General features: G+C 44.1%; 1 protein-coding gene and 1 pseudogene across 5 annotated transcripts in view; both read left to right on the top strand.

Annotated features, from left to right (window-relative positions):
* The window catches only part of FAM227A (family with sequence similarity 227 member A), a 69882-nt gene that overhangs the window by 19791 nt on the left and 28673 nt on the right, over positions 1 to 21418 (top strand). For 3 of the 5 annotated variants that reach the window (XM_060188974.1, XM_060188978.1, XM_060188977.1), the window contains 5 exons: positions 1376 to 1477; positions 2054 to 2158; positions 3608 to 3731; positions 8272 to 8376; positions 13610 to 13668. In XM_060188974.1, coding sequence (XP_060044957.1) covers positions 1376 to 1477; positions 2054 to 2158; positions 3608 to 3731; positions 8272 to 8376; positions 13610 to 13668 — 495 coding nt within the window. The remainder of the gene's footprint in view (positions 1 to 1375; positions 1478 to 2053; positions 2159 to 3607; positions 3732 to 8271; positions 8377 to 13609; positions 13669 to 21418) is intronic. The other 2 variants (XM_060188976.1, XM_060188975.1) reach the window with 2 other exon arrangements.
* Positions 16059 to 16210, top strand: LOC132538373 (U2 spliceosomal RNA; annotated as a pseudogene).

Raw genomic sequence — 21418 nt, 5'->3', positions numbered from 1 at the left:
TGGTCACCTGTGAACACTTCTCTATCACCACTCCCAGCACTACCTACTAGGTAGGTAAAGATTGAAGTAAATTCCTTTCTGAAAGGAAGTAGCAATGTGAATAAATAAATAATAAAGAACTACGACAGGCTTAGTATTTCCTATTTGCCTGGCACTGTTCCAAATGCTCTGCAGGTATCATCCATTTCACCCTCACAGTAGTCTTCCAGGTAGGGCCTGCTATCCTCAGCAAACCATTTTCCTGATGAGCAAACTGAGGACAGGCAGGTCCAAAAACATTGCTCAGGTTGACACAGCTAATAAGTATGAACGCTGGGTCTGAACCCACACAGTCTAGTGCCAAAACCAAAGCCTGTGTTCTTAATGGCGCCACCCTACTGCCTCACCAAGGAAGCCAAGAAATGGAGAGCAAGATGAAGCCAAGAACAGAAACCTCCTTGGAGAATGGAGATCCATCAGCGCACAGCGCCTGCAGCTTTCATGTGCATGGAGACTGTGGCAAGGAGTCCAGCATGATGGAAGGGCGAGCTCTCTTAGTTTTTCCTAGTGGTTGAGGAGGCAGTCTTAGTAGTGTCTCTGGGGCCAAGCTGTCTGATTTTGAATATCTGGACTGTGTATTTTGGCAAGAATACTAACTGACCCTCACATTCCTCTTCTAAAACCAGGGAGAGCTACAGTACCCACAACAGATTGTGAAACTGGGAAGTGAGATAAGGAATGAATGCACATAACTCAGTGCCAGATACAAGACATCATCCAGCCCAGTGTAACACATTACTGTGGAGTCAGGGCCAGGCTCAAGACCCAGTTATATGACAAAGAAGACTGAGTCTTCTGCCCCTATGAGTTCACTGATAATTGTTTTAATTTTAAAATTCCAGACACTCATTACTAACTCAGGAGAACCTTGAAATCAGAGTTTGTTGCTAAAGATTGTTGTTGATTGAACATACGTGGGAGCAGGGAGCAGCTGATTGGAGTCGGGTTCTGATCCTGCTCTGACATTTGCTGACTGTGTAACTCTGGGCAAATGACCAGTTCTTTTGTCCTCAGTTTCCTCATCTGTGAATGAAAGATAAGTGTGTTTTGGTTATCACAGGAGTTAGGTAAGAACATTTAAAAGCACCTGGCAAGACAAATACTTGGTAGCCACTAAAAGGTCAGATTTTTTTCCCTCCCTGAGTTTGGCTCCAAAATACATTGACTCCAAAGATGGTGAGATAAATATCGATACAGAGCCAGAGGACACAGAAGGAGGAAGAAGGTCTGGATCTGGGTAGAGATGGTTGTGAATCTGGATCTGATTCCAGTGGAGTTCTCCCTAAAATGAGCAATAACAACAGCAATAGTCATGTGACTTTTGTTTCTCTTCAAGGCTTTCTGTTCAGATAGAGAACTAGAGAAGTTTCTCTCTTCTGATCCTGTAAGAGACATATGGCTGGATAGCTTCTGGTGGCTCTTTCACGAAAGGTACCAGGTAAAAGCAATATGAATGTTCTCTCCCTTGCTTACATTAGTGTCTTTTGTTTGTTTGTTTGTTTGTTTACCAGGGCATTGCTTAGCTCTGGCTTATGGCGATGGGATGGATTGAACCTAGGACTTTAGAGCCTTAGACATGAGAATCTCTTTGCATAACCATTATGCTCTCTACTCCTGCCCACTTAACATTAGTTTTCTGTGGAATAAATCTTAAACTATTTAACATGGACTTTGACACCCCCACAAACTGTGAATAGATGAACCTTGCAACCTCATTCATCACCCCTCCTTCCCCCACCTGTGCCTTGCCCATATCTCTTGTAATTGACCATTCACTACACAGTGTCTTGCAGTTCTAGCTCTCTTCAGAGAGATCTCTTCAATACTGTCTCTATGTACATTGTTATAAATTCTACAAGACAAATTAGCCTACCGTATCATTAATAACAAGAGGTTAAATATCTTGTAATTGACTTTCTAGAACATGAAACACTTATTGAGAATCTCAGCCTTTGACTGTTTTAATAACAAAGGATTCTTAGGGTTTCATTCCTAATGTTTATTTTATTGACAGCCAAACAAAGAGGTCCAGAATAAGCTGTTTGACCGGATATCCCAAAACTATGCCTTTCTGTTATTTTATGGACCCAGGTCTCACTATGAAGAAGCTATCTTAAAAGTGAGCATCAACAATAGTTTAGAAAAAAAAAGTCGTTAGACATTGATTTACTTCTAATGCCAATAGAATTCACTTAATGTTTTTATGTTCTTTCCATAAGGGAATAGTTAGTAAATTGTGATGTATCTATACTTTGCTTGTAATTGACAGTTAAAAAAAGAAGATATGTCTATACAGAGTAGGAAAGACAATTAAATGTTTTAAATGATAAAACGAAGCAATCTATCGAACTCTGTGCTAAAAAATATGTTTATGTATATATCTATGTGTAGAAAAAAATCTGGAAAAATATTTACCAAGCCTACCAATGGGGGCCATCTAAATATATCTTCATATGTGCTCACTTAGTATGGTGTTATGAAGGTCACTACTGGACTGTTGTTAAAATTTCGGATGCTCTTGCCGGCCGGGTTGGCTTGCTTCACGGTGGTGAACAGAGACGCGGAGACAACGGCTGGGCAGGGAAGCTGTATTTCTTTATTCAGGTGGAAATATTTATAAACTAAGACAAACTAATCACCAAACAGAACTCTGCTGTCTCATGCTCTACCGACTGAGCTAGCCGACACTGGACAATAAAAATTTCAAAGGACTTTATACCACCTTGGGGAAGTGCTTACATTGTGATGTTAAGTGAATAAAGTCAGATATTAATGTTTGAATTGAGCTCAATCTTAGTTGAGGAAACAACGGTACTAGTTGAGCATATGTGGGGGGAGACAGTAAGTAGTAGATACTGTTATCTATGGGAGATAGCAAGATGTATCTTGTCATTTTCTGAGCTTCTCTTGGGCCAGTTTGCAGGGGGTAGGGGGAGGGCACAATGCACAGAACTCAGGAAGAGGAGCTGGGGGTAGGGGGCCACTGGCCTAGTATAACTTGATGTTGGAAGGACTATTTCCAGGTAGAGTGAAGTGTCCACAGGGATTCAGAGCATGAAGTCCATAGAGAATTTTTTTTAGAGCCAGAGAAGACAAAGAGGCAGAAGGAGAGAATGATATGAAAACACCATAGCATTTAGGGGCTCAGAAAGTGGCACACCTGGTTAAGTGCACACATTATAGTACACAGGGACCCAAGTTCAAGCCCCTGGCCCCCACCTGCAGGGGGGAAAGCTTCAGGAGCGGTGAAGCAGAGGTGTAGGTGTCTCTCTGTCTCCCCCATCCTCTCAATTTCTCTGTCTCCATCCATCCATCCATCCATCCATCCATCCATCCATTAATTAATTAATAACACAACATTGAAGCTTTTTCCAATGCAGTGAGGGTCCAGCTTAAACCTGGGTCCTGCATGTGGCAAAGCAGTGCACTACCCAAGTGAGCTATTTTCAGCCCCTTGTAGAGAATTTTGTCACAGGTCTTTTTGAAGTCAGGGATGCTTTTCTGGTTATGGAAACATCCAGAATGTTGTCTGTGCTCTAATCACCACCCCTCTACTCCTGGCCCCTAGAATTTGCCATCACTTCTGAGTAAAGCCCTATACACCAGCTTCTCTTGCTGCTTTCCACAGTCCTGGTTCAACACCCACGAATTTAAGTCTAACATCTGTAACACCATGAGCCTGTGGCTCTCAGGTAAGCCGTGACTATTTTCTCTTGGGAAAAACATTTCTGAGCAGCCCTCACCCTTACCCCCCATCCCAGACTTGTTATTTGCTATGCTGAGGCAGTTTCCCTCTCTCCCCTTGACATATAAGGTGAAGCATGCAATTTACAGTAGAGCCCCACGGATACTAACAGTCCTGCTTCTATGAAAATGGTACTGTGACATTCCTAGTCCTTATTTTACTTTACTATTTTTTTACAAGAGTAATCTCCCTTTATTGTTACTACTTCAAAATTAGAAAAACAGCTGTTTACTACCATCTGATTTTTATTTTATTTTTTGGTTAAAAAAAGAAACTCTAGGGAGTCGGGCGGTAGCACAGTGGGTTAAACACACCTGGCACAAAGTACAAGGACCAGCTTAAGGATCCTGGTTCAAGCCCCCGGCTCCCCACCTGCAGAGGAGTCGCTTCACAAGCGGTGAAGCAGGTCTGCAGGTGTCTGTCTTTCTCTCCCCCTCTCTGTCTTCCCCTCCTCTCTCCATTTCTCTCTGTCCTATCCAACAATAGTGACATCAGTAACAACAACGATAACTACAACAATAAAACAAGGGCAACAAAAGGGAATAAATAAATATTTAAAAAAGAAATTCTGGGGGATGGGGTGGTAGCACAGCGGGTTAAGCGCACATGGTGGAAAGCGCAAGGACCTGGCATGAGGATCCAGGTTCGAGCCCCCGGCTCCCCACCTGCAGGGGGTTGTTTCACAAGTGGTGAAACAGGTCTGCAGGTGTCTATCTTTCTCTCCCCCTCTCTGTCTTCCCCTCCTCTCTCCATTTTTTCTGTCCTACCCAACAACGACATCAATAACAACAACAATAATAACCACGACAATGATTAAAAAAAAGGGGGGGAACAAAAGGGAAAAAAAAGCCTCCAGGAGCAGTGGGTTCCTAGCGCAGGCACCACGCCCCAGCAATAACCCTGGAGGCAAAAAACAAAAAGCTGTGCTATTTTTTTTTTTTTTAAATCATGTTATTGGAGACATATTAATTTACAAGACTGTTGTCATAGCCAGATGGAAATTTGGGCATTGGGTCAATATATGATCTTGCATTATTAGAGCGACCAAACAAGCCTGCCTGGCATAAAACTTTTGTTCCTGTTCTATAGTTTTTTCACGCTGACATCTGATTCCAGAATAGTTCCTCTCTCTCAGTTAGGACTCATTTTGGGGAGGCATATATCAGTGCAATTAGAGACCAAAATGATACATCTCATTTATTATTTTTTTATTGATTTAATAGTGATCGACAAGACTGTGGGATAAGAGGGTATAATCCCATACAGTTCCCACCACCAGAGTTCTGTATCCCATCCCCTCCATTGGAAGCTTTCCTGTTCTTTATCCCTCTGGGAGCTTGAACCTCAGGACCATTATGGGGTGTAGAAGGTGGAACATCTGGCTTCTGTAATTGCTTCCCTGCTGGACATGGACATTAACAGAGGCAAAAAAAGTGGAGCAGGGCTCTGGAGAGGTGGGGTTCCAGAACACATTAGTGGGGTCGTCTGCTCACGGAGGTCCGGTTGGCATCATGGTAGTACCTGCAACTTGGTGGCTGAAAAGCATTAAGATATAAAGCAGAACAAATAGTTTAATAATCAAGAACCTAAAGGTAGGAATATAGTAGATAATTGGGGGGTCTCCATTTTGGAAGAAGCTAGGAAGTCTATTTTAGGTATATTCCAAGGGGCCCATGATTTACTAATTTTTGACTGAGCCCGACAGCTAGCATTCAGGCTAAAGGCATCTTGTTTATTTTCAATTATCTCAGATTCTCAAAAAACTTGAGTTTTACCTTCTATTCATGTACCATAGGCATGACAAAACCTGAAGAATTGCCATACCATTTCATTCCTTCACAGTGACAAATGATACATGATGGGAATAGCTTTTTGGACAATTACTATTCATTTACTATTCAGTAGTCAAAACATATAGACCCTATGGGTCTGTGACTCCCCTGAGGCTGGGCCTTGGGACCCACAACCCAGAGGAGGAACCAGCAAGCTCAGGCCCTGGGTGTGAAGCTCCCAACACCCTGGAAACCCCAAAACACTCTAGATCCTAGACCCTTTTTCATACCTAGAGGTATGTCCTTTGGCTTATACACAGAAGTGAGAAAATTGTAGCAGTTTTATTGGATAGGAAAGAGAGAAATTGAGAGGGGAGGGGTAAACAGAAAGGGAGAGAGAGATACAGACACCTGCTTCACCACTTGTGAAGTGTCCCCTATGCAGGTGGGGAGCTGGGGACTTGAACCAAGATCCTTGCATAAGTCTTTGCGCTTTGTACTATGTCTGATTAACCAGGCGCGCCACCGCCCAGGCCCCCATGAGTTGCAGAGTCTTTACACTTCTGCCAGTGTACAATATTTCTTTACACTTCTGCCAGTGTACAATATTTCTTTCTGGAGAAGTACACTGAAAAAAATATCACCCTTCAGTGTTTTGTTGGAAGTTGGCCACGTAGACACCTCTGTCTATTATGTACCAAACTCCCAGGAGAAGTGGTTGCTTAGGAGTCAGCTTACTTTACAAATGGTGCAGGCACTGTGAATCACTCTTAGCTGATAGGAGAAAGTCCCCATGCCGAGCTTTATTGAGATGTAATTATATAACTTCGTGCTAACTTAAGGTCTACAATTCCTATTGCAAAATGCTTTGCTGTGACTAGGCTAGTCAGCATATCCTTCGGCAATCTGTGGTGGTAGTTCTGATGAGGACATGTAAGTTCTACTTCCACATCGACTTCCAAGTATAGGTTAGCAATATTGTTGACTGAAGTCACCATGCTGTACATTTGACTCCTGGAAATTACACCTTCTGTCATTGGAGTTTTGTGCCCTTTGACCAGTATATCCTCATAACTCCCATTCCCAGTTCCCAGCAGCCATGATTCTACATTGCTTCTAAGGATCCAGCCTCCCCTCCCCCTAGATACCACACATTTGGGAGATGATACAGTATTTGCCTTTTCTGGTTTATTTCAGTATAATGCCCTCCAGGTTCATCCATTTTGTCACAAATGGTAGGATTTCCCTCTTTTCTATGGCTAAATCTTATTCCATTGATGCGTGTGCCATATCTACTTTATCCATTGTTTTTATGTCTTGGCTATTGTGAATGATGCTGCATTGAATGTGGGAGTGGAGCTGTTGCTTTAAAATAGTGGTTTTATGTCCTTTGACTTATACCCAGAAGTGGGGTACTTGGGTCGCTTAGTAGTTCTTTTTTTTTTTTTTTAAACCAAACCACTGCTCAGCTCTGACTTATGGTGGTGCTGAGGATTGAACCTAGGACTTTGGAGCCTCAGGCATAAGAGCTTCTCTGGATAACTATCCCCATCCAGTAGTTCCCTCTATATATTTTTTTCCTCCAGGGTTATTGCTGGGCTCGGTGCCTGCACCATGAATCCACTGCTCCTGGAGGCCATTTTTCCCCCTTTTGTTGCCCTTGTTGTTGTAGCCTCACTGTGGTTGTTATTATTGCCATTGTTGATGTTGTTCATTGTTGGATAGGACAGAGAGAAATGGAGAGAGGAGGGGACGACAGAGAAGCAGAGAAAGATAAACACCTGCAGACCTGCTTCACCACCTGTGAAGCAACTCCCCTGCAGGTGAGGAGCCGGGGGCTCGAACCGGGATCCTTACGCCAGTCCTTGCGCTTTGCGCCACATGCGCTCAACCCACTGCGCTACCACCCAAACCCATATTTCTATATTTTTAAGTTTTGGAAAAACCACCACACTGTGCTCCATGGCGGTTTTACCAATTTACGTTTCAGTAACAGTGCACAAGATTTCCCTTTCCTCCTCATCCTGTCAGTACAGGCTATCATCTCTCTCCTCTCTCTCTCTCTCTCTCTCTCTCCCCCCCTCTCCCTCTCCCTCTCTTTCTCTCTGATAATAACCAATCCAGCTGGTATGAGGTGGTAATGTGGTTTTCATTTGCATTTGCCTGGTAATAAGTGATGTCAAGCACCTTGTTGTATACTCATTAACTGTTTTTGGTGTCTTCTAAGGAAAAATGTCTTTTTCCATCCTTCATCCATATTTTATTAAATTAATCCTCATGTGGTCAGGACTTGTTGACTGAGCATTGTCATCTTTGCAAATGAAGGGACAGAATTCTCCTAGGAAGAAAGAGACTCAACCCTAAGTCATGAGACCATTGTGGGCAGGACTGATGTTACAAGGCCAGCCTCCCCAGGACCAGCAAGGGCATCTTAGGAGCTTCTGACTCCTCTTCCCTTCTGCATAAGTTTATTGTCATTTAACATTTAAAAAAAAATTCATTTAGTTGTTGGATAGAAAGAGACTGAGAAGGAAGGGGGATATAGAGAGGAAGAGAGAAAAAGAGACACCTGCAGCACTGCTTCACCACTCACAAAGCTTCCTCCTACAGGTGAGGACTAGGGGCTTGAACCTGGGTCTGTGTTCATGGTAACATATGCTTACCTGGGTGCACCACCGCCTGGCCCCTCTGTTGTCACTTTTGACTTTCTCTTAGGCACATATTCTAGCCCACAGAGCTATAATAGTTGGAACTATTCAAAGCTGGACCCAGAGCGATTCCGGAGAGAAGAATTCATGCAGCAGAGTAGACAGGAAAAGGGTAAGGTACCAGTTATAACGTTTTCCCCTTTTACCCCCTACTCTACCCAGCCTATTTAATTGGGACAAGGGAGGACCTTGGTACTGAAGTCCATAGACCAGGTTCTTTTTTCACATATCCCAACCTACCCATCAAAATGACTGAGGTGGTAAATGCTTAGGAACATATGCATAACTGTTGGGATGTTGAAATTATGGATATTATAATAGCAGATGTCCATTACTGGGTTTCTAATATGTATACAAGGCACCAGGTTGGGCTCTTTCTTCTCTTTTAAAATCTTCTTTAAAAGATATATTTATTGGGGCCCCGGGCGGTGGCGCACCTGGTTGAGTGCACATGTTATAGTGTACAAGGACCCGGGTTCAAGCCTGGGTGGTTCAAGCCACAAGTGGTGGAGCAGTGCTGAAGGTGTCTCTCTGTCTCTCTCCCTTCCTATCTCCTCCTTCCTTCTTGGTTTCTGGATGTTTCTGTCCAATAAATAAACAAAAAAACAAACAAATAAATATTAAAAGATTTATTTATTGTAACTTGGGAGGTGTCACAATGGATAAAGCTTTGGACTCCCAAGCATGGGATTTGGAGTTTGACCCCTAGCATTTCATGTGCAAGAGTGATGCTCTAGGCCTCTTTCTCTCTTCCTTTCTTACAAATTAATAGTAAAGAAAACACTTTGAAAAGATTTATTGGGAAGTCGGGAGGTAGCGCAGCGGGTTAAGCACACGTGGCGCAAAGCGCAAGGACCTGTGTAAGGATCCTGGTTCAAGTCCCCGGCTCCCTACCTGCAGGGGAGTCGCTTCACAGGCGGTGAAGCAGGTCTGCAGGTGTCTGTCTTTCTCTCCCCCTCTCTGTCTTCCCCTCCTCTCTCCATTTCTCTCTGTCCTATCCAACAACTACAACATCAATAACAACAACAATAAATACAACAATAAAAAACAACAATGGCAACAAAAGGGAATAAATAAATAAAATAAATATTAAAAAAAGAAAATATTTATTAATGAAAGAGAGAGAACCAGAACATCACTCTGCTTGCCAAACTCAACAACAAGACAACAAATAACCCCATCCAAAAATGGGGGGAGGACATGGACAGAATATTCACCACAGAAGAGATCCAAAAGGTTGAGAAACACATGAAAAAAATGTTCCAAGTCTCTGATTGTCAGAGAAATGCAAATCAAGACAACAGTGAGATATCACTTCACTCCTGTGAGAATGTCATACATCAGAAAAGGTAACAGTAGCAAATGCTGGAGAGGGTGTGGGGTCAAAGGAACCCTCCTACACTGCTGGTGGGAATGTCAATTGGTCCAACCTCTGTGGAGAACAGTCTGGAGAACTCTCAGAAGGCTAGAAATGGACCTACCCTATGACCCTGCAATTCCTCTCCTGGGGATATATCCCAAGGAACCCAACACATCCATCCAAAAAGATTTGTGTACACATATGTTCTTGGCAGCACAATTTGTAATAGCCAAAACCTGGAAGCAACCCAGGTGTCCAACAACAGGTGAGTGGCTGAGCAAGTTGTGGTATAGATACACAATGGAATACTACTCAGCTGTAAAAAATGGTGACTTCACCGTTCTCAGCCGATCTTGGATGGACCTTGAAAAAATCATGTTGAGTGAAATAAGTCAGAGACAGAAAGATGAGTATGGGATGATCTCACTCTCAGGCAGAAGTTGAAAAACAAGATCAGAAAAGAAAACACAAGTAGAACCTGAAATGGAATTGGCATATTGCACCAAAGTAAAAGACTCTGGGGTGGGTGAGTGGGTGGGTGGGGAGAATACAGGTCCATGAAGGATGATAAATGACATAGTGGGGGTTGTATTGTTATATGGGAAACTGGGGAATGTTATGCATGTACAAACTATTGTATTTACTGTTGAATGTAAAAAATTAATTCCCCAATAAAGAAATAATAAAAAAAAGAACATCACTGGCATATTTGATGCTAGGGACTGAACTTGGGATGTCATGCTTGCAAGTATGGGTCTTTGTTCAGCTCTTTTGGAGGGGCCCTAGCTAAACTGTTGGCACACTGCTTACAGCATCCCATCCTGGGTGAGGTATCTTCAAAGACTGGGAGCTGCAGTTGTGCTAGTATAAGTAGAGGGACTTGGGGATTGTCCCCAAGACCACACTTGGATTCACTCCTTATGAGTGCTGGGACTCATAACTCAGAATAATTATAACAAAAGGACATAAAATATTCTGCTCAAAGGGAAAAGAACCTATGGAACAAGAGTCAGGAAAACCAGGCACAAACTTCCAAGAGTCCTTTCCAGGTGAAGCCACACAGGACATGCATAGTCTCCTCAATAAAGAGTGTGACAGTTCATGGGAAATGCCACCTAGCCAGGAATTCCAGACTCCCAGAAGGGCAGCAGGTGTTCAGCAGAAGCCAGACCGTTTGTATAAGTGGTGTAGACAGAGTGCAACACTTAGCAATAGTGGCAGGCACCCTCCCCTCCCAAATCCAAGTTCTCAGATGCCGAGGACCAACCTTGCAAGGATGACAGGATTGCTATGCTAATGCATTTCTGTGGACACTGTAGGAGATCGAATCTTGTGGAAAATCAAGATCAGCAAGAGGAGAGATGAGAAGGAGGCTGAAGGGTTCTAGAGTTAAGGCGCCTCTAGCGTTCTCAAATATCCCATTTGGAGCTGAGACGTCGAAAGGAAATCAGGACACAAATGTTTAGACATGATGAGTTTAAGACGTTGATGAAATATTCAAGTGGAGGTGCCCGGGAAGGTGTTGTGATGTGGGTACGGAAGGTGTTGTGATGTGGGTACTGGGACTCTGAATGAGGACTCATTCAGATAGATGTGCAGACTGATGTTCTCTCAAGACGGAATACTGAAGAAAACAGGACAGAGGGGCTGAGCTCAGAGTTGTGGAGACCTGCAGCGTGGCTGAGGTAGGAGAGAGAGGAATCAAAGAAAGAGGAAGAAACCAGGGAGACTAGGACCATGCCAACGGAGAGGGAGGGCTTTGCTGAGGAGGGGCCCAGTGGTGCCAGCCACTGCAGGGAGCAGCACAGAGCAAGGGCTGAGAAGTTGTCAGGAGTCGGGCGGTGGCGCAGCAGGTTAAGCACACGTGGTGCAAAGCGCAAGGACTAGTGTAAAGATCTGGGCTTGAGCCCCCAGCTCCCCACCTGCAGGGGAGTCACTTCACAGGCAGTGAAGCAGGTCTGCAGGTGTCTATCTTTCTCTCCCCCTCTGTCTTCCCTTCCTCTCTCCATTGCTCTCTATCCTATACAACAACGAACGACATCAACAATAACAATAATAACCACAAGACTACAACAACAAAGGGGGGGAAAATGGCCTCCAAGAGCAGTGGGTTCATGGTGCAGACACTGAGCCCCAGCAATAACTCTGGAGGCAAGAGAGAGAGAGAGAGAGAGAGAGAGAAGTTGTCATGGCGTCATGTAGTTGTGCCATCGGTAATCTTCATCCAGATACCCGCTTCAGTGAGACATAATTCACATGACATAAATGCTACCATTTTAAAGTTCACCATTTGGTGGTGTTTGGTACAGCCGTTGCCACCAATTATATTATTTCAAAACATTCTCCTCATCCCTAAAAGAAAACTTAGTGAACTTCAAGAGAACTGTACCCATCAAGTGGCAGAAGGCAGGGTCCAGCCTGTAGAGGAAGTGACAGAGAAGCAGGAACAGTGGGTCTCATCCTAAAAGCCTGAGCCTGACATAGGGAAAGGGGTGCTGGAGGGGCTTGCAGGGCTGAGGGTAGGGGAGCCCCCGTGTTTCAATAAACACCAGCAGAAAGAACAGGAAAGATAATGGCTGGGGGAAGAGGGCAAGGTGGCTCACATCTCCCTCTGGTTGACTTCCGAGGTGAGGGAGGAGGCAGGCTTCCGGGTCTCCACCTCTCTGTTCCACCACTCTTGGAGTTTCCCCTTTGCAGATGCTCCTATGTGGTGGCCAGAGCCTTGAACTCAGGTCCTCACTCGTGGTAAAGCACGCACTCTATGGGGTGAGCTATCTCCTGACACTGATCGATTGTAATTCTTATTTATTTTTTAAAAATTCTTTAAATTTTTTAAAAAGACTTTTTATTTATTTAATAATGCGAAAGACAGTAGGAGAGAGAAAGAACCAGACATCACTCTGGTACATGTGCTGCCGGGAACTGAACTCTAGACCTCCAGAGCTTGAGAGTCCAGTGCTTTATCCACTGTGCCGCCTCCTAGACCACTATGATTTTTTTATTATTATTTTTAAATCTTTATTTATTATTGGATAGAGACAGAGAAATTGAGAGGGGAAAGAGTCAGAGACACCTGCAGACCTGCTTCACCATTCATGAAGCTTCCCTTGCAGATGGGGAGCCCAGGGGATTGTGCTCTGTAATGTGTGCACTTAACCAGGTGTGCCACCACCTGGCCCTCATAACTCTTATATCTTTTTTTTAATTAAAATTTAAAATATTTATTTATTTATTTTCCCTTTTGTTGCCTTTTTTATTGTTGTAGTTATTGTTATTGATGTTGCTGTTGGATAGGACAGAGAGAATGGAGAGAGGAGGGGAAGACAGAGAGGGGAAGAGAAAGCCAGCCACCTGCAGACCTGCTTCACCTCCTGTGAAGTGACTCCCCTGCAGATGGGGAGCAGGGGGCTCGAACTGGGATTCTTGTGCCTGTCCTTGCGTTTTGCGCCACGTGCACTTAACCCGCTGCACTACCGCCCGACTCCCCTTTTAAAAAAATTTTTAATCTTTATTAGATAAAGACAGCCAGAAGTGGAGAGGGAAGGGAGGGAGAGAGAGATACCTGCAGCCATGCTTCACCACTCCTGAAGCTTTCCCCCTGCAGGTGGGGAGCCGGAGGCTCAAACCCTGATCCTTAAGCCAGCCCTTGGGCTTCGCACCACGTGTACTACCACCCGACTCCCGTATTTATCTATTTTATGTAGGCTGAGTACTTGCCCTGTGTACTGGCTCTGTGTACACTATTTCATTTAATTGACTTCTCAGTCCAGGCACGTAGTTAGTTTTTACCCCCTTTCAGAGAAGTTAGATGAATTATCCAAAATCACTCAGCAAATGGAAAGGCACAGAGGCTCTGATTGGCAGAGACTCCTCTTGCTGGTGTTGCTGCCTCCAGAGAGGCAAAGCTCTGGGCCTATCATGTGCACCCCCCCACCCTTCCCCCCAGGCTAAAAGAAACCCAAAAACAACTTTTTCTTTTCCCTAGAAAAAGGGTGTTTTTTTAACACTTCTATGAAGTACTACCAGAAGGATGGCAATTTTGAGGTGAGTATGTGTGTGTGTGTGTGGGGGGGATTTAGACCAGGACCCCCTGGGTCGCCAGTAGCTTTAGAGACTTCCAGCTGGATCCATAGTCTGACACCTCCTGCCCCATCACCTCTGGGAGGGCCCTGACCTCTATATATGAGCTCATCACACAAGGGTAATCTTAGACATGATATCTGTTTAAGAATCCAGTCTCTTGTGTCCAGATACTTGTATGTATGTGTGTATGTATGTATATACATGTGATCTATGTGTGTATGTATGTATGTATTATTTATTATTATTCTTTAATTAGAGCACTGCTCAGCTCTGGATTATGGTGGCGCTGTGGACTGAACCTGGGAGCTTTGATGTCTCAGGCCTGAAAGTCTTTTTTTTTTTTTTTTTTTAAGATTTTATTTATTTATTAATAAGAAAGACAGAAGAGAGAGAAATAAGCAGACATCACTCTGGTACATATGCTGCCAGGGATTCAGCTTGGGACCTCATGCTTTAGAGTCCAATGTTTTATCTACTGCGCCAACCTGAAAGTCTTTTTGCATAACTGTCATGCCGTCTCCCCAAACTGATGCTTGTATTCATCGATTAAAAGATTTGCTTATCTTGTGTAAGAATGTAAAGCACTGCACCACCATCCATGGAGCTCCTTGCTGCTGGGGACTGAACCCAGGGCCTCATGAATTCAAGAAGGTGGTCTACCTTTGAGACTCCTCCTTGGCCCTGGGTTCTTGCTGTGCAGCCAAGACTTCATTTCTAAAGGTGGGAGATAGGAACAGCAACACCAACCCTTTTAAGTGGTCCTCTGAGGATTGTCACACCTGTGTGTGTGTGCATGGGCTCCCTGTGAATCTACAGCCATGGGGGAAGGGTGTGGGGGGCTTAATGCCTCCTCCCCTACTGCCATATTTCCCCAGCATGGCCAGGCTCCTCAATATCCTTATTTTCTGTATAAGTACCGCACACTAAACGATTGCACCACTGGAGCTCCGATATCCTTATTTTCTTATCCCTGCTTTGAAAAATTTCCCACTGAAGTTGGCCACTCCCACTGGATTTCCACCTGGCAACTTCTTGGGAATGTCTAAGGACCATTAGATAGAAAAGCCGTCAGTGGGAGGGTCCTCACTCATCCTCCTACCACGAGACAGCCTCCACTTCTGTTCCCTCCCAGTCTTCTGTTTCCTGTGGCAGAAAGGCCCTGCCCCTCTCTAAGGCCAGCCCCCTCCGTGAGCGGGGACCTCACCCTTGCTTCCCACACACTCCACTCCATCCTAGCGCTCAGGGGCCCTTTTCTTGCCTCTTCATTTCTCCTAGGACCTTGAGTTACTCTCATCCTACAACTGTTCTGCTCCTTTACCACTTCCCTCTACAAAGAATAACACCCCCCTTTTTCTTTCTCTTTTGACTCTGCATACTTTGCTTTCTGTGCCTTTCCCACTAGAACATCTTGATTTGCTCATATGTACCCCCGCTTCCTCACACACTGCCACTGATGGAAGGGGACCCTAACCTGCATACTGTTTTTTTGTTTGTTTTGTTCTGTTTTGTTTACCAGAGCACTCACTGCTCAGCTCCATTTCAATGTAGTGCTGGGGACTGAACCTGGAACCTTTGGTGTCTCAGGCAGGAAAGTTTTTTTTTTTATTAATTAAATTGTTGTTGTTGTTGTTATTATTATTTTATTATTATTTTGCCTCCAGGATTATGGCAGGGACTTGGTACCTGCACTACAAATCCATTGCTCCTGAAGGCTATTTTCCCCATTTTGTTGCCTTGTTGTTATTGTTGCCATTGCTGCTGTTGTTGGGTAGGACAGAGAGAAATGGAGAGAGGAGGGGAAGACAGAGAGGGGGAGAGAAAGATAGACACCTGCAGACCTGCTTCACCGCCTGTGAAGTGACCCCCTGCAGGTGTTGAGCTGGGGGCCCGAACCAGGATCCTTACGGCGGTCCTTGCATTTCATACTATGTGTGCTTAATCCGGTGTGCTACCACCCAGCTCCCAGCTTTTTTTTTTTAATCTGCAGTTTATTTTACTTTTTTAAAAAATTTTTATTTTATTTATTTATTCCCTTTTGTTGCCCTTATTGTTTTATTGTTGTTGTCGTTGTTGGATAGGACAGAGAGAAATGGAGAGAGGAGGGGAAGACAGAGAGGAGGAGAGAAAGATAGACACCTGCAGACCTGCTTCACTGCCTGTGAAGCGACTCCCCTGCAGGTGGGGAGCCGGGGTTTGAACCGGGATCCTTATGCCGGTCCTTGTGCTTTGTGCCACTTGCGCTTAACCCGCTGCGCTACAGCCCGACTCCCTTATTTTACTTTTTAAAATATTTTATTTATCATTGGATAGAGACAAGGAGAAATTAAGAGGGGGGAGATAGAGATAGAGAGATCGCTTCTCGGCCTTTTGGCTAAGATCAAGTGTAGTATCAAGTGTAGAGACAGAGATAGATACTTAAAGCACTGCTTTACTACTTGCAAAGCTTCCCCCTGCAGATGGAGACCAAGGACTTGAACCTGGATCCTTGAGCTTTGTAACATGTGTGCTCAACTGGGTGCTCCAGCGCCCAGCCCTTGCATGAGCATCATGCTGTGGCTCCAGTCCCTGCACCTGGCTCCTGGGCTGCCCTCACCTTCCATAATGCTCACTCTCTTAGTTTGTGTGCACTGTTTTTCTCAGCTGCCTGCCTTTGTGTCTCTCTCCCTTGATGGCATCTTGATCTTCTCTGCTGGTTGTCTACCCTTTTTTAAAAAATATTTATTTATTTATTCATTCCCTTTTGTTGCTCTTGTTTTTTTATTGTTGTTGTAGTTATTGTTATTCATGTCATTGTTGTTGGATAGGACAGAAAGAAATGGAGAGCAGAGAGGAAGACAGAGGGAGAGAAAGAGTGATACTTACAGACCTGCTTCACCGCCGTTGAAGCGACTCCCTTGCAGGTGGGGAGCTGGGGACTCGAATGGAGATCCTAATGGCAGTCCTTGTGCTTTGTGTCATGTGCGCTTAACCTGCTGTGTTACCGCCCGACTCCCAGCTGTCTACCCTTATAGTCTTCTCTATCCTGGCCCTTTCCCCTCTGTGGGTTCATCTGGTCTGGCAACTTTTCAAAGATACATTTATTTTTATTTATTTCACAAGACAGATACTCTGGCCTGTGCAATGTTAGGGATTAAACTTGAGACTTTATGTTTGCAAGTTGAGAATTCTACCACTAAACCACCCAGTTATGGGAATTTTTTTTTTTTTTTCTGATTGCATATGAGAGAATTTCACACGAATCAGAGATGAAACAAATCCAGGCACCACTCTGGTATACATGGCATTTGAGATCAAGCCAGGCTCCTCAGGCTGCCAGTCAGGTGCCCTACCAGTTGAGCTATCTCCCTGGTGGCTTTACACACCATCCACATTCCAGTGATGGTGGTACTCCAACTCTGGCCTGGCCAATGGCCCTCTTGGCCTCACTGGAAGTTTTTCAGACTTAGCAAAGGATGGGATGTAGGGTTGGGGGGTGGTTCTTCTCTGCTTAAAGTCTTAGCTTGACCTGAACTAACTGCAGAACCCAGCTGCAGCTCTCTCTAGCCCCTGGTACCCATCCCTTCCCAGGACCCTAGACCTCACCCATTGGGCTTCCTTAGGCCTCTCAGATGCTTCAGGTCTATCCCCAGGTAGGCCTTTGCATCAGCTGCCTTTATTGCCTAGAATCTACTTTCTCAAGCCCCTGAGGGGATGGCTGGTTCCTTCTTGCCCTTCAGACTCTAGTTTCCTTGCCACTCACTACTCCTAGCCCCTCATTATCTTCTGGCCTGCTTTAATTCCCTGTATAATGTTCTGTTATTCTTCTCTTGAGGTTTATATACTCATTAGAATCAGTATATCTCTCTCTGTCCCCGTCTCTGTCTCTCTCTGGATTTAAATTCCAGAAGACTAGGATCACTGCTCTCTCTCCAGCTCCAAGAAACGACCACATGTAAAGAAGATACTCAACAAATATTTTGTGACTTCATGAGTGAGGCCATCTGTGTAAACTCTTAATCTTATGCTCTTCAAATGTCAGTCTCCCCCAAATAAAACAGGCACTGAAGAGGGACAATTAACACTCAGAGTTCAAGACAATTATCACTCAGAGGTCAAGATCAAAGTATTATTTGATGTTTTTGCATGGCCTGTCACAATTGTGCTAAGTGTAGTTTTTTGGTATTGAAAGGCATAGTCTTCTGACAGTTATTCATAAATACAACTAAGAAATTCCATTTAAAATCTTTTAAAATTATCCTTACTTATTTATTGGATAGAGACAGCCAGAAATCAAGAAAGAAGGGGTGATAGAGAAGGGAGAGAGACAGAGACACCTGCCATACTGCTTTACTACTCACAAAGTTTTCCCCTTGCAGGTGGGGGCTGGGGGCTTGAACTCAGGTCCTTGCATATTGCAACATGTGAGCTCAATCAGGTGTGTCACCACCTGGCCCCTAGAAATTCCATTTTTTAGTCCCTGAAAGAGAAAGACTGAAAACTCTCTAACCCTGAGAGCATTTGAAGTTTTACTGGGAGAACCAGGATTAAGGGAGTAATTGAATTTTGGTGGGGACAGAGTCTGTCTCTTGTTCTGAACATCTTTTTCCATCTGCTCAAGGACAGTCATGTTCAAAATATCCTTTGCAGTGCCAACAATCTGTTCAAGAGTCCATAGTTCAGAGGAATGAGTTGCAGTTGTATTAAGTCTCTGCTCTTCTCCTGTTTGGTGGGGGGGATTTGCATATGGGGAAGCAGGAGGCATCTCATTATATAGCTGGTTTCTGCTGTGAGGTTCAGCTATAAGGAAGGGCTCCTACTTACTGGAGACTGAGTCATTCATTTAACAAATATTAGAGGGATAGTTAAAGATGGCATCTATAGTGGCTGAGGAGATGGCGCAACAAGTACATCATTGGACTCACCTTCCTCAGGTTCCCTATTCAGCCCTCAACACCATATATACTGCAGTGATGCCCTGACTTCTCTGTCTCTCTCTCTCTCTCTCTCTCTCTCTCTCGTAAAAATTAAAATAAATCTTTTTTTTTTTTTAAAAAAAGATGTGGTCTGGGAGGTGGCGCCATGGATAAAGCATTGGATTCTCAAGCATGAGGTCCCAAGTTCAATCCTCAGCAACACATGGACCAGAGTGATATCTGGTTCTTTCTCTCTCTCCTATCATTCTCATTAATAAATAAATAAAATCTTTAAAAAAAAAAAAGATGTCAGGAGTCGGGAGGTAGCTCAGTGGGTTAAAGCGCTCATGGCGCAAAGCTCAAGGACCAGCGTGAGGATCCCGGTTTGAGCCCCCGGCTCCCCACCTGCATGGGAATCGCTTCACAGGCGGTGAAGCAGGTCTGCAGGTGTCTCTCTTTCTCTCCTCCTCTCTGTCTTCCCCTCCTCTCTCCATTTCTCTCTGTCCTATCAATGATGACAACAATAACTACAATGATAAAAAACAAGGGCAACAAAAGGGAAAATAAATATACATAAAAAATTTTTAAAAAGATGTCATTTATAAGGAAGAATCATCATCAGAGTTCTTAGTTGCAAACAACAGAATCTTATCCCACTTTTCTTTCTCTCTCTTTCTCCCTTTCTCCCTCTCTCTCTCTCTCTTTTTTTTTTTTTTACCAGAACACTGTTCAGCTCTGGCTTATGGAGGTGCAGGGAATTGAACCCGGGACTTTAGAGACTCAGGCATGAGAGTCTCTTTACATAACCTTTATGCTATCTACCCCTGCCCCTTTTCTTTTTCTTGTCCACCTTTTTTTTTAAGTTCAATTTAAAAATGTATTGCTGGGGGTCGGGCGGTAGCACAGTGGGTTATGTGCACACGGCACCAAGCACAAGGACCGGCATGAGGATCCCGGTTTGAGTCCCGGCTCCCGACCTGCAGGGGAGTCATTTCACAGGCGGTGAAGCAGGTCTGCAGGTGTCTTATCTTTCTCTCCCCCTCTCTGTCTTTACCTCCTCTCTCCATTTCTCTCTGTCCTATTCAACAACAACAATAAAACAAGGGCAACAAAAGGAAAGAAAAAAGATATTTTAAAAAAATGTATTGCTGGGAGTTGGGCGGTAGCGCAGCAGATTAAGCGCACGCGGGGCAAAGCACAAGGTTCAGCGTGAGGATCCCGTTTCGAGCCCCTGGCTCCCCATCTGTGGGGGAGTCACTTCACAAGTGGTGAAGCAGGTCTGCAGGGGATCTCAGCTCTGGTTTATGGTGGTGCAGGGATTGAACCTGGGACTTTGGAGCCTCATGGGAGTCTGTTTGCATAACCATTATGCTATCTACCCCTGCCCTATGCTTTATTTCTTAACTCTTTTTCAGCCACCAGGTTCCAGATGCTACCATGATGCCAACCAAACTTCCCTGGGCAGACAACCCCACCAATGTGTCCTAGAGCCCCGCCTCCCCAGATCCCTGCCTCACTAGGAAAAGAGAGAGACAGGCTGGGTGTATGGATTGACCTGCCAATGCCCATGCTCACTGGGGAAGCAATTACAGAAGTCAGACCTTCCACCTTCTGCACCCCATAATGACCCTGGGTCCATGCTCCCAGAGGGATAAAAAATAGGAAAGCTATCGGGAGGGGATGGGATACGGAGTTCTGGTGGTGGGAATTGTGTGGAATTGTACCTCTCTTATCCTATGATCTTGTCAATATTAACATTTTATAAGTAAAAAATTTTTTAAATGTATTGCTATTACTTATTTAGTAATGGCTTACAAGATCATAAGATTATAGGGAATAGTGCTAGTGCCACACTGCACACACCACTATAGTTTTGTGCCTCCCTCTTATTCCTTGCTTTCCCCCGACCAAGTATAATCACCAGTTTTCATAAAATCTTAGTGACAGTTTGACTACTTTTTCAAAAAATATTCATTTATTTATTTTATTCCCTTTTGTTGCCCTTGTTATTTTATTGTTGTAGTTATTGATGTCGTCACTGTTGGATAGGACAGACATGGAGAGAGGAGGGGAAGACAGAGGGGGAGAGAAAGACACCTGCAGACCTGCTTCCCCGCTTGTAAAGCGATTCCCCTGCAAGTGGGGAGCCGGGGGCTCGAACCGGGATCTTTACGCTGGTCCTTGCTTTGCTACCTGCGCTTAACCTGGTGTGCTACCGCCCAACTCCCAATAAATAAAATATTTAAAAAAAAAGAAGAAAAACAAAAAAATGTAGGAAAAGCTAAAAAAAAAAAAAAAAAAAAAAAAAAACTAGAGAGGCCAGGTGATGGCGCACCTGGTTGAGCACACGTTACAATGCTCCAGGACCCAGGTTCAAGCCCCTGGTCCCCACCTGCTGGGGGAAGCTTCACAAGTGGTGAAGCAGGGCTACAGGTGTCTTTCTCCCTATCACCACTTTCCCTCTTGATTACTGGCTGTCTGTATCTAATAAAGATAAAAAATTGTTTTAAAAAAATAAAATATTCTTAAAAAATACTAGAGGGAAAATGACATTTAAAAAGACAGAACTTTTAAATGTTACATATAAAAGTATTTATACAATTTATGCATACATATATTTTGTTTCACCATTTTTTGAACATCCTTTATTTCTTCCTCCTCCTTCACACTTTCAAGTTGTGTTTCTGACCGTGTAGCACCTTGTTGAGTTTGATGTTTCTTGTTTCTTTCTCTATGACAATCCCTCCCAGGCAGGTCTGATAATTGCAAACTCCTTTAGTCTTTGTATGTCTGGTACTATTTTGATTGCTCCTTCATAG

Source organism: Erinaceus europaeus, chromosome 4 (genome assembly GCF_950295315.1).
Source record: "Erinaceus europaeus chromosome 4, mEriEur2.1, whole genome shotgun sequence".
In the NCBI taxonomy this organism is placed as follows: domain Eukaryota; kingdom Metazoa; phylum Chordata; class Mammalia; order Eulipotyphla; family Erinaceidae; genus Erinaceus; species Erinaceus europaeus.
This window is presented reverse-complemented; position numbering and strand designations above follow the sequence as displayed.